Source organism: Pteronotus mesoamericanus, unplaced genomic scaffold (assembly GCF_021234165.1).
Source record: "Pteronotus mesoamericanus isolate MK-2021 breed Mesoamerican mustached bat unplaced genomic scaffold, CSHL_Meso_final scaffold_167, whole genome shotgun sequence".
Taxonomy (NCBI): domain Eukaryota; kingdom Metazoa; phylum Chordata; class Mammalia; order Chiroptera; family Mormoopidae; genus Pteronotus; species Pteronotus mesoamericanus.
Window position 1 is genome coordinate 11825571 of NW_026555308.1, and position 12710 is coordinate 11838280.

The 12710-nt window shown below is 48.0% G+C and overlaps 1 protein-coding gene across 1 annotated transcript in view; it reads right to left on the reverse strand.

The window, feature by feature from the left end:
* Positions 1 to 10558: 10558 nt before the first annotated feature.
* The window catches only part of PARN (poly(A)-specific ribonuclease), a 173095-nt gene continuing 170943 nt past the window's right edge, over positions 10559 to 12710 (reverse strand). Inside the window, exon 24 of the mRNA XM_054589602.1 lies at positions 10559 to 11526. Coding sequence (XP_054445577.1) covers positions 11474 to 11526 — 53 coding nt within the window. The 3' untranslated portion in view covers positions 10559 to 11473. The remainder of the gene's footprint in view (positions 11527 to 12710) is intronic.

Genomic DNA, 12710 nt, shown 5'->3' on the forward strand with positions numbered 1-12710 from the left:
ACGAGCAGCCTGGCAAAACAGTCCCTTTCCTAGGCCAGGGAGCAAAGGTTGCTGCTTTATTCATCATGTTCCTGTCTTTTCCTAGGGACACTCAGCAAGGAACACTGTGGACTGGGCAGTTGGTTTGGGAAACGTTCCCAATTTCAGAATAAGCGATAAGGAAGGATGGACTAAAAGAGCAAAAGGTCTGGATAACAGATGGTGTGCATTTGAAGGCAGGCTGTCCCAGGCTACGGGCAGTGTTCAGTAACGCCTTCTCTGAGCAGGGATTAAAAAATGCTCCAAGGCACTCAGCCACGCCCTTCTGGAGAAGAGGCTGATCGGATCCCCCGCTAGAGCTAGATGGAAGACTCTGGCTGAGACGGGCCGCCCCCCTAAACAGGGAATTCCATTCACACCCCAGGACTGGCCAAAGAAACCAGCCTTCAGCTGGTGGTGGAGTGATGCTCATCAACTCAATGTCTGCGTAGCCTTTCCACGTGTGAGAGCTTTCTTCTTTCATCGATTCCCCGACCTACAGCAGAACCTGCAAATGGAACATTAACCCCCTTAATACACCTGCCTTTCTGAAGGATTTGTCAGCAGCCTGTCCGTTAGCCAGAGGTCAATGAGTGCTTCTCGAGGCTCTGAAAAGACTTGACTCTCTCAAGTTAAGCTAAACGTTTAACATTTCTATTTTACTGTTTGTATTAGTCTACAAATACTCTGTCCTAGCAAGTCTTTTCACAAACTGCAGGACCCTTCCTGTATCCAAATGTTTCCTGTAATAGGTTTTATGGTAGCAAGTCACAGAAATTTAACTCAAACTAAAATAAGCAAAAGGAGAGAAATGGTTTATTGATATTTACACAACTGGAAAGGAAGGGGCGGGTCTAGCATTGGGCACAAATGAATTCAGGCCTCAAATGTGCCATCCATATGCTCCCTCAAACTGCGCTGTCCTCTCCTGTTGCAAGTGGGTCCTTCATGCGCGCGCTGGAAACAGCAACCCCAGATCAGGTTCTCCCAGCACAGAGAATCAACTCCACCTGCCCGGGAAGTGACTGGTCCAGGAGATGAGGTGGGGGCAGTCTGATTGGCTGGGCCTAGATCATGTGCCCATCTCCTGTGGCTAGGAGGGTGGGGTGCTCTGAATGGCAGGCCCTACCAGAATTACATGAGTGGAGAAGCTGGGCTCAAAGAAAGGGGGTTTCCTGTTCCCACGACAGTCCAACATTGCAAATATGTGGGTGAAGGTTTTCCTGCGCGTGCTTGCAAAACCAAGTGCCCCACTGATTCCAGCTTGTTGAGAGATCTGTCAAAGCACTACCCCTCCTGAACTTAGCATGGGGCTCCTTCCACCTCACCACCCTGTGCCTGACAAACTCCCCTCATTTTCCTATCTGCTTTTCTTCGCACGGGGATCCTAACCAACACCAGCCACAAAAGTTCTGGGACATAACCTGCCATTCTCCCTCCAACCAGAATGAGCCTTCTCTCTTGGCAGAGAGGGAATTCCCACTGTAGTTCCAGCGAAGCCCCCCTGACAGCTGCCCTCCCCCTCTCTGAAGACAGAAAAGCTGCTGGGAAGCAGGGCTGGCTGCCAATTCCAGATGACATTTGACCTTTCAACTCCAACAGCTGAGTGGTAGTGGAGTGCAAAACCCTGGCTGGATGCTGACAGCTCTTGGCCTCAAAGAGAGAAAGGGAGGGAGGCGCAGGCCCCACCTACCTCCTGGGGCCAGAAGGGGAAAGTGGACCTAATCTGTTTGATGTACTTCAGTCCTAGCCGAGGAGACACTGGGTATAAACTCATTTTTGTCTTCCCCCGCCCCAAACTGCTTGGGCCATAAAATAAAGCGCCCATTTCCAAGGAGCACAACTCTTTTTCTTCTTCTTTTTATTGATTGATTTGAGAGAGGAAAAGAGAAACATCGATATGTTAATATGTTGTTCCACTTACTTATGCCTTCATTGGTTGATTCTCCTACACACCCTGACCAGGGATCACACCTGCAACCTTGGCGTATCACGACGACACCCCAACCCACGGAGCTCCTTGGTCAGGGCCGAGGAGCACCGCTCCTTATCAGCGACCCTGCACACTTGTGTCTGGTCACAGCAACCTCAGCACGGCCAGGAAGGAGTCCGGGCCAGGAAAACGGGGGCTTGGGGGGTGTGCCCAGCCACCCAGAGAGCTTTGAGGCTTGGCCCCGTCTGAGGGCATGAAGCTGGCGAACATCTACAGCTCCTTGTTGCTGGTCTGTCACTGCTGCAGAGCCAGGCCAGCGCTTCTCAGGGAGCGGAGGTTTGTGCCCGGAGGCGCACCGTGTTTGTGTCCACGGTGTGACAGACAGATGGAAGTGGCAGGCTTCTGGAGTTGGATGGCCCTCAGGAGCCTATCTTGTCTCGTCGTCTTCTTCCACGGGCTCCTCTTAATCACCGCCACCCCCCCCACCATGTGAGGCTGTCAGCTTCGTGATTTAAAGGGGGTCTCCAGACCACCTTTCTTCGGGGTCCTGTCTTTGATCACTGTCAAGGTCTACATTTTCTGTCTAGCCACACTCCCTCGTCCTGCATGCTGCACCCCATTTTCTTAGTCATTCGCCCATTTGGAGGCAAAGGAGAGAGTGAACACAGTGAAGGAGAGCCGCTCTGGACTGACACAGGGGTGGACTGAAGGTTCACATGTTTCCAGGCATTTATTTAAAACCTTCCTTTTGCTCTGTGTTTCCACTGGCCCCATTTATGACTGTAAAACCATGGCTACACCCGAGAGTCCATTTTGGAATGTTTAGTTTTTCTCTTCTCTCTTTTCGGTGCTGGGGACCAGAGGGAAGCAGCAATGAGGGGCAGAGCCTTCTAAAGTCTCAGCTGAAGCTCTCCCTCGGTGGAGGGACATTTGCTTCCAAAATTGAGCCGTTTCTCGGCACATCAGTCTATTTTTGCAGTAGAGCTGGCTGCCCCATGCCAAGGTTCCTTACCACAAATAGAACTTCTGGAAGAGCCTGCTGGTTTCCTCCGAGCTTTTAGACACCTCTTCACATTTCATTTGGCTTCCCTTACCCGGCCTCAAAAGGGAATATTTGGAGACCCTTCTGTTTTGCTGTGACTGCAAGCACCTCTGGGGCTCTCTGGGGGGATTCCTCTGGGGCAGCAGGGAGCCCGGCCTGAAGCTTTGGCCCTGGCCGCTGGCGCACCCTACCCGCCGCTCCCCGGGAGCTGAGCTGCAAATCCCAGGACAGCCAGAGTGCCAGTGCGCATTCCACACGCGGGCTCGGGCTCAGCCCTGAATGAGATGGTAAACCGCCAGTCCCCACACTCCATGTCCTTGTCTCCTCAGACCCCCAGCCCTTCCAGGTGCCTTTGCCCCCCATCCGTCCTTTGAGACAGGATTTGAGAACTCATTGTATTAAGTGTCATGGGCAAGTGATGTACAACTCAGACACTTACCGACCAGGGCATGCCTGGAATGAGAACACTCTAGAAGCAATCCCTATGAGTTGAACTGAAATAGGTGAGGGAAAATAAGAGATCACCTCATTAACCTGCCATCCAGGCAAAAACTACCTGTGTCCAAGACCAGCTTTGGTTTGTCAGAGTCTGAGGTTAAAAGCAGCAGGGGAAAGTCACTTTCTTGAGGCACTTAAGACAGCTTGAAAAGATTCCAGAATAACAACAAGCCCAATTATTTGAAAGCCTCCCACATTATGCATCTTAACTCCTCTCAGGTCTGCCACTGACTAGCTGTGTGAGCTGAAGCCGTTCCTCAACTGCTCTAAGCTCTCCTTTCCCCTCCCAAGGGAACAAAAGGAGTAATAATAATGTGCCCAGCACATAATAAACCTCTAAGTCTGAATAACAAGTTGTCTACAAGAGCTAGACCCATGACACAAGACAGTGACATTTTCCACATGGTTCCAATTATCCAAAAGATATGAACAAGCTAAGGGGTGCCGACTCCCAACACAAACTAGAGATGGACGTGACCTTGCCCTTGGATTTACTCCCAGCGGCCCCAGCTTTGGTTTACGAACAAGTACGTGCATTTCTCTGGCTGTGCAGGCAGCTTTCGCAAGGCCAGCGGCACCCAGACCTGAGCACCAGAACACCTGCAGGGCTTGCTCCCAGACTACTGGCCCCACCTCTGGAGTTTCTGACTCAGTAGGACTGGGGTGAGGCCCAAGAATTTACATTTCTACCAGTTCTCAGGTGATGCTACTGCTGGGAACAGGAGCTTCAAAGGCCTGGGCGTGTCTCTGCAGCGCTCTGGGCTTCTGTGGCCGCCCGTGTCAGTGAAATGACTTGCTGGCTCACGTGGCAGGGGTTTTGGACACTACAGCTCAGGATTTGTAGTCCTTTGGTAGGAGGGTAAATTGGAAAGCAATCTGGCAATACAGATGGAGATCCTTTAAAATGTTTCTGCTCCCTGGTGCTGTGGGCGCCTCTTCTGGGAAGCTGTCCTTTTAGCAAGTTTAAGATGTGGACAAAGCATGAGGATGGCCCGTGGTATTGAGGGTATTGCATGTCTGTGCTGAGCCCCCTATTCCTAGAGCTGTGGATGGGCAGAGTGTGCAAGGGGGGAACCTGGTCCCAGCCTGGCACGCCGACTCCTGACATAATCAGGACATGCACAGATGAGGCTGGGGATACAGAGGATTCCTGCCACCCTGAGTCCCTCTGCACATCTTCCATGGCCACATTTTGGTCTCCCTTTACATGGACATAGGGTGATGTCAAGCCTTGGCTAGGCACGTGCCATTGCAGTCAGACATAGAGAGGTTTGAATTCCAGCTCTGCCACGGACCACGACCTCCAGGGCAAGTGACTGAACTGACAGTGGGTCTCAGTTTTAACAAGTGGGAATATGACGACCCACACTTCAATCAATCACGCCGTGCTTAGAGGCGGCTATGCTCACACCTTGCCTGCTACTACTACAGAAAAAACACACAGTGGAGATGATCTACTTTCAAAAAGCAAGGATTAAATATAAGAGGGTGAGTTTACCTCAAAATGGCAAGTTCTAGAGTTGGGGTTTGTGTTTATAAGGAGGCTCCCCTTCTCCCGGTGTGCATGAACTGGGGAAATGGCAGTGAGCTGGGACGGACCGTGGACCTCCGTCGAGTGCTCACTCCCTGTGCCGCTTCCTGCTCCTGCGCAGCTGCTTGCGGTGACCTGTGGGGAGGGTGGCAGTGCTCTCCTCTGACAGCCGAGGAAACTGAAACTGAGCGAGTGTCCTTGGATCACACAGCCGACAACTGAGCTCAGACCTGGGCCATCACCAAGTCCAGACGCTGTGCACCGCAGCATGCTGCTTCTAAAGTGTGGTTTCCTCAATCCCTCTGATTAATGGAAACTCTTTCAAGAGTCTAAGTGGAAATGAGCAAATGGAAAAGGGAGACAATGAGGGCTCTGAGGCTCCATAAGGTGGGGGCTCCTATCACACCATCCATCAGGACAGGACGCTAAGTGCTTGCTGATTCACACACACCGTACAGAAGATGAAGTCAGGACAATGGAGAATTACGGGGTGCTGTAAAAACAAAACACCCAAGGGACCCTCCATTTTTTTCCCACTTAGGTCCAGCCTCCAAAAGTAGGCAAATGCCTTAAGCTTCTGAGTCACAGTGTTTGTCAAGGTAACTTGTAGACACAGCGTTCTGAGATGGCATTTAATTTTTATCAACAAATGAAGGACAACGTTTGGGTAAAATGAAGGACTCTGAATTCCCAGACTCTGGGTATTGAAAGTAAGACTGTGGGTCAGCTGGACTGCAGTGCACACAGGAGAGATGTGGAAAGACCCTTACGTTCCTCATCGCCACCCGGAACGTGGTAGGGAACGATTTTCAGTCTAAGATCCCACCATCCAGGCTCAGAGAGCACCTTTGAGAGCAGCGGGGTTGAGGAGGGCTGTGCCCCACTCGTCCTGTGCTAGAGGCAAGCGTCCAAAAGGCTGGCAACCAGTCCTCTGGCCAGTCTCAGAAACACAGCAAGACATTTCCACAGGCAAGTGGCACGAGCTGGGCATGGATCTGCCCAAGTCCACAATCTGCACACCCAGGCAAGTTTCTTTGGCTTCGAGCTTTCTGGTCTAATATTTCTCTAAAAAAAAAAAACAACAAAACACCAGCTACGAGGATTCAATTTCTGCTCATATGAAGTATTAAGTTGTCATTCCCCCCACCCCCCGAAAAGGGCTCTTTTTTGTTGTCTTGTCTTTTCTGATGGGATTATCTTGTCTCAAACACTTCAATTTTCAAAGATCCTCTCAGCTGGTGACCTTTTCACCAGGCCCAGCTACACCAAAATCTTTCTCAAGTTCAGGTTCACAGCATGACTGAAAAAAAAAAAAAAAAAAAAAGCAGGAGGCTGGGGCAGAAATGGCAAGTGGTGAAGATGAACTGAACTGCTTTAAGCAGGGGCCAGACAACTTCGGGTGAGGGTGGCTGACAACCAGAGGAAACACAAACTGGCCCTCAGGTATTCTATTTCCCCTCCTCAACAAAATCAGATGCGCAGATTTACTCCATGAATCATTTGGGGAATAAAAGATTTCAACTGAAGTCATGAAGCTTAAGTCATGAGATTAAAAAAAAAAAGAGGATCCCAAAAGACTGCACTATTTTTAACACTCATTAGTTTCCCAAGTCAGGAGAGAGTAACCGGGCCTCAGCAGTGACCAAGGGTCATAGCATTTTCCTCTCCGGGTGATGACAAGGGCTGCAAAATCATCCAAGTTGGAGCTGCCCATATAGAAATGATGGGACCCTCTCTGAGCGACTGTTCGGCAATAACAGCAGCTCATTTTAATTGTTTTTAATTCTCGCCTGAGAATATTTTTTCATTGCTTTTAAAGAGAGAGGGAGAGAGAGAAATACTGACGTGAGAGAGAAATATAGATTGGTTGCCTCCCACACACACCTGGGCCAGGGATCTTAAATGCCTGGACCGGGGATTGAACCTGCAACCCAGGTATGTGTCCTGACCAGGAACTGAATCTGCAACTTTTTGGTTATGGGATGAGCGCAACAGCCAGGTCATAATGGCACACTTTACAAACACATACACTCAAGACCTACACTTGTTACTGGGTCAGCAGATGTTTGCAAAGCAATCCAACAGGAAAAGTCTTCTCCACAAATGCGGTTGGAATAACTGGACATTTACAGGGAATGAAGGGACCTCAACTCCTATTCTCATACCACACAAACAAAATTAACTGAACCATAGTCTTAAATGCTAGAACTATACACCTTCTAGAAGAAACATGAAGGAGTATCTTTACAACTTGGGGCTTTCTTAGAAAGGATATAGGAAGAAAAAACTGACAATATAGGCTTCATTAAAATGAAAACTTCTGCGCAGAAATACTGTTAAGAAAACAAGTTGCAGAATGGGAGAATGGATCATGAATATTCTCACCACAAAAAAGAAATGGTGATATGTGGTGGGCAGTGTTGGCTAGCGCTGTGGTGGGGATCCTTTGGTGACGTGCAGGTGTATCAAGTCTTCACGTTGTCCACCTTAAACTTACACAATGTCCTATGTCAGTTGTATCTCAGTAAGGCTGGCAAGGGGAAAAGAAAAAAAAAAAAAAGGGAAAGAAACAGGCCAGTCATAGACTGGGACTAAAAATTTCCAAAACAACTTTGACAAGGGACTGATATCCAGAATATATAATGAATGCCTACACCTTAATAGGAGACATAACCCAATAAAATATAGACAAGTGAACTGAACAGATACTTCACAGAGAATTATACACAAATGGCTAATAAGTACATCACTAGTCATCAGGGACCTACAAAGGAAAACTGCAATGAGATACACCACACACCCACTAAGATGGCTGAACACTTCCAAATGCTGCCAAGGAAAGGAGCTACTGGGACTCTCATACATTGTGGATGAGAGTGTAAAATGATACCACCACTTTTGGAAAAAGATCTGGAAGTTTCTTACCATCCAGCAATTCCACACCTTGGTAGTTACCCTCCAAAACAAAAGGTTCTGTTCTCAAAGACTTGTCCTACAGTGTTCAGATCAGCTGTATTCATAATACCCCATAGCCCCAAGGCTGGAAAAAGCCCAAGTGTCCGTCCCCTGGAGAATGAACAAACAGCAGCAGGTGCACACTCGGCAACAAAAAGGAAGGAACTACTGATATGTGAGGACATGGTCAATCTCAAAACCCTCATGCTCAGTGAAGGCCTCACACCAGAGTGTGGCTCTTTTTTTGTAAAGTCCTAGAAAAGGTCAAACTAATCTGTGATTAAAAAAAAAAAGGTGGACAAGTGGTTGCCCCTAGGAGTAGAAGTGGGGTGGGACTTGACTGGGAAGAAGCATTTGGGAGTATTCTGGGGTGACGGTAACCTTCTGCACCTTGGCAGTGTGCAAATGAGTAAAGCCTCGTTCATAACGCCGTCGGAAGGCCGTGAAGGAAGAGCTCTCACTGCTACCACTCACGCAGGAGGAGAACATCCTCTCGGCCATGACACAGCAAGCTGCTCTTGCCTGCAGCCAATGGGGAGCCGTCACCACTTGGGTCTCTCATTTTCCCCCAATGGAACTTTGTTCAAAACAACCCCTCCCAAATTCCTCCTTTCCTCTATAAAAGAATGCTCTTCTCCTTTGTTCTCCAGGCTTGCCTGTGGTTCACCATAATTTGCTTGACCGAATTGAAATTCCTCTCCCATTCCTGAAAAAATTCATTTGTTGAAAAATAACCTTCGTTGTTTAATTTTAACGCTAATGGTATACTTGAGACTTCAGCATTTCATTATAAATGTTATTCCCACTGACCCCCAAATATAAACAAATATTTAACTCTGGCTAATGACAAGCATGTGGAAGTACTTGGGAAGGGGAGCATACTGACATTTGCAACTTAGAAATGATGAATTGATAGATGGATAGAAGGATGGCCAAATGGTTATGTAATAAAACAAAAACAGCAAAATGACAACTGCACAGTCTCGGTGGTAAGTAAATGAATGCTCAGTGAACAAAATTCTTTCAACTTCTCTGTATGCTTGAAAACTTTCATAAAAAAATACTGGGGGCAAAGTAGACAAATGCAGAGCTATAAACACGGACAGAACTGCAGGGCTCAGTCTCCACCTCAGCTCCAATACACACGCACACGAGAAACCTACAAAATTCTTTCCAAGGAAACACTGCGGGCCCCACTCCCAGGCCCACCTCCAGATTTGGCCAGTCTTGCAGAAACCCCTGAACCACAGCCCCATCTGAACCATATGGCCCTGGGCCTCACTATCCCAAGGCCAAAGCACCAGCCTAGGGCTTTCCGTCCAAAAGAGACAATGGGAAAGCCTAGTAGGTATGCACAGAGGGGGAAAAGGCCAACCCCAGTTGACCAGTTTGGAAGTCATTTACTGCAGAGTTGGGAAAAGAGGCCAGGGTGTGCATGAAGGCTTCCCTGGGTATTTAATTCTAAATCAAATTCCATGTGACCAAGCCTATGTCTGCAGACACAATATGGATTCCAGATCAAAAGTGTAATCTTCAAACTTTACTACATTTTATTGTGCACTGTGGGCACCGGGCATTTTACATAATCTTTTTTAATTCTCGCAGCCACCCTGTAAGGTAGGTTTATTATCCTCATTTTAGGATTGAGGACACTGAAGCTGGAGCTGAAACGGACTTTCTGGAGGTCCTTTCTAGAAGGCACGCCTCACCAAGCCCCTCTCTGGGCCAGTAGTGACAGGAGTACAACTTGTGTTTACAAAGCCTTTTGAGCAGGAAGCGCTGGGCTCCAGGTGGCAAGGGAGATTTCATTACCTCAAGGCAAGAGGCCTCTCTCCCTCCCACTGAGGACCTGGCGTTGTTGAACCACCACTCGATCTGCATTTCCTGGTCAGGCACTCTCATTAGGCCATTTGTACTTTTCACATGTATATCAGTAACAGTCTTTGGGAAGTTTTCCCTCTTATTCAGTAAAAAGTGTCTGGTACTACCTGTTTCCCCTGTAAATTTTAATGACAGACCAGAGCCCAGCAGCATTCCCGAAGCCCCCTGCCGTGGTATTTTCCTTTACTGTTTGTTTTCCACTCTCCCTTCGCACTTCCCCACTGAGCTGTGAGCAGTGACAGCCTGGAAGGGGTGCCAAGTTTGGGTTCGTAACTTTGTGGCTATCAAATTCCTGCGGAAAGGACAGCACGCAGACTGGGAAATGTTAAGAAGCTCTTAATTGGGGAAAGTGTCTTACAAATCTGAATTCACAGAACACCATAGTTTTCAGATTCCGATCCAAGTTGAGAGCTCAGATTCCTCCCACCACGGAAAAGATGCAGACCCTCCCACACAGCCCTCTCCCACAGGGCTCAACTGCTGCACTGAGATCTGACTCACTGAGGCAGGAAAAACAAGCTCTGGTGACTTAGAAGAGCTTTTTAGGGATGACCTTTAGACAGGAATGATACCTATGTTGAAACTGAATATATCATTCACTTATTGAAAACAAAAAGTAAAAAAAACCCACACCAGAATCCTATGAAAATGTCTTTAATTTTCACCTTCTGGAAATACATTTTTCATTTTTACTTCCATGATACAAAAATGTAATATATCTAACAATGACATATATGACACAGCTCTACTGAAGTAGATCCACAAAAATTCTGTTGCTGCCGTGATCTGCTTAAACAGAAAAGGGTTATTAGCACATGTAGCTTTAGGTTGTGATTTCATACACACACGCGCACATGCCTGCACACAGGCCACCCGACTCCCAGACAGCCTTCCCCACAAGCAGAGGAAACCACCGCACTAACCCACTGACAAGGGAACACAGCGCTACATGTAAAAACAGAAATTAACTTTTTTTACTTGTCCCGGCACAAGAAACTCACATCTTAGAAAAAATAACTCTAAATAAATATGCCCCAAGACCAAGGCATAGAGTAAGCTCCTTTATCGGTAGAGATTTTCCTACTGGAAAAATAAGCTTGAAAGCTTCATGTTTTCAGGCAGCTAAGGTGGGAAGCAGAGAGACAGAACCAATTTCTCCACTAGGAGACGGAAACCACGTGCTGCAACTGAATCTGAGCAGGAGGAGATGAAACCTCCTGAAGCAGGAAGGAGTTCAAGCCTGAACTCACGATCACAGCACCCAAGAATGTCAGCTCTGTTTGCGTATTTCACAGGGAACATCCCCCACCCATCAGGTGGATTCTGAAACACACTAATTCATGACGGGAAAGGGTTCCCATGAGCAACAAATAACTGCTTAATCATGTATACCTTCACAACAGCCTGCAATTGTGCTGAGTGTCAGCAGACAGCTTACATTAAAAAGGGAGGGGGAAAAACACAGCCACAAAAATAAAAGCTAAGTTGTTTTCAGGAGATTCATTTGTTTTCAGACCCCTCCCATAAAACACATTAAATACAGTATGGCTTCCAAACGTGCCGGCTGGGTCTTTCTCAGCGACAGCACCTGCGACTTGTTTCTTTCAGGTCTTGGTTACCACGTGTCAGGAACTTCAAAGAGCTTGGCAGAGCTGTCCGAGATGCTTCCTAGTGAGAAAGGACAAAACAAGATGAGCAAGGCGAGAGCAGCACCTGGAGGAGGACAGAATGACCAGCGCAGGGCAAGGCAGCTGCACAGCCGTAACCAGGAAAGGCCGCAGACAGATGTCCGTGGAGAGCAGTGTCCAGCTAACAGAGTAATACCAGAGACACATCACAGGTGGGACAGATGTGGTGCCTCTCCCCATCTGGCTGCCTCTGTTTACTTTACTGGAGTTAACTTGCGTGCAGACGTTTACCACGCCTACTGGCGGTGCACACACACCATATTCTTTGCTGGCCACCATGCTGGGCACTCAGTTCATTTGTTCTTCAGAAAGGTCTACATGATGGTATAAATATCTGCATTTCAAGATGCACGAAGAAGTTCAGAGGGGTTAGGTGAGGGGCTACGATGGAATGTGGATCCTTCCACAGCACCCAGAGCCCTGCCACAGTCCCAGAGGGCTGGGTTTCTATGTTCTGTGGCGTACGGGTACCGAGAAGTGAAATCTCAGGCTCTGGTCGGTACAGAATGGAGGGAAGCTTGCCAGTGGGGGGTTCGGAATTCCCAAAAAGGTCAAAAGAAGCTTTTTCCAATCTCAGCAACATTGGCTAAGGTCTTCTTGGACTGAAGGGACCTCCTCCATTTCAAACAGCTTCAACCCAAAGTCCAAAGCCCTTCTTTCCCATCCACGCCACTTTCTGCAACAGCAACAGCACCAGCACGAGTATGTCAGGGCCTGGAGCACCAGTGTGCAGAGCTGAGGGAATGGGAACTAAGTCAGGAAAAGGTGTGTTCATAATGGAAAGTGCAGCAGACCAAGCACTCCTGCATCCCTGGTGTCATGCCCTATTTAAGCCGTAACGGAAGGGCTGGCAGGAAAAATGGGCAGAGCCAACCCCAGCGGCTAACGCTCCAAGATTTCAAAAGGAAAGCGGTCTTTGATGATGTCTAGAATGGAGAGTAACTCTTAAAAAGAGATGGGGTTTAGTGTCTCCAAAGAGAAGCTGCTCAGCTGAGAATGGCTACTGGTGATGACAGGAATGCCTAAAGGTAATTAGATCTAAACATCTGAAATAACATGGGAATTCCAGGTAAAATGAGAAGTTCCACTTTCGGTCACTTATTGAGCTGAAATCCAGAGACACGGGATGGGCTGCCCAGGAGAGGGGTACGCTGCAGTTTTCAT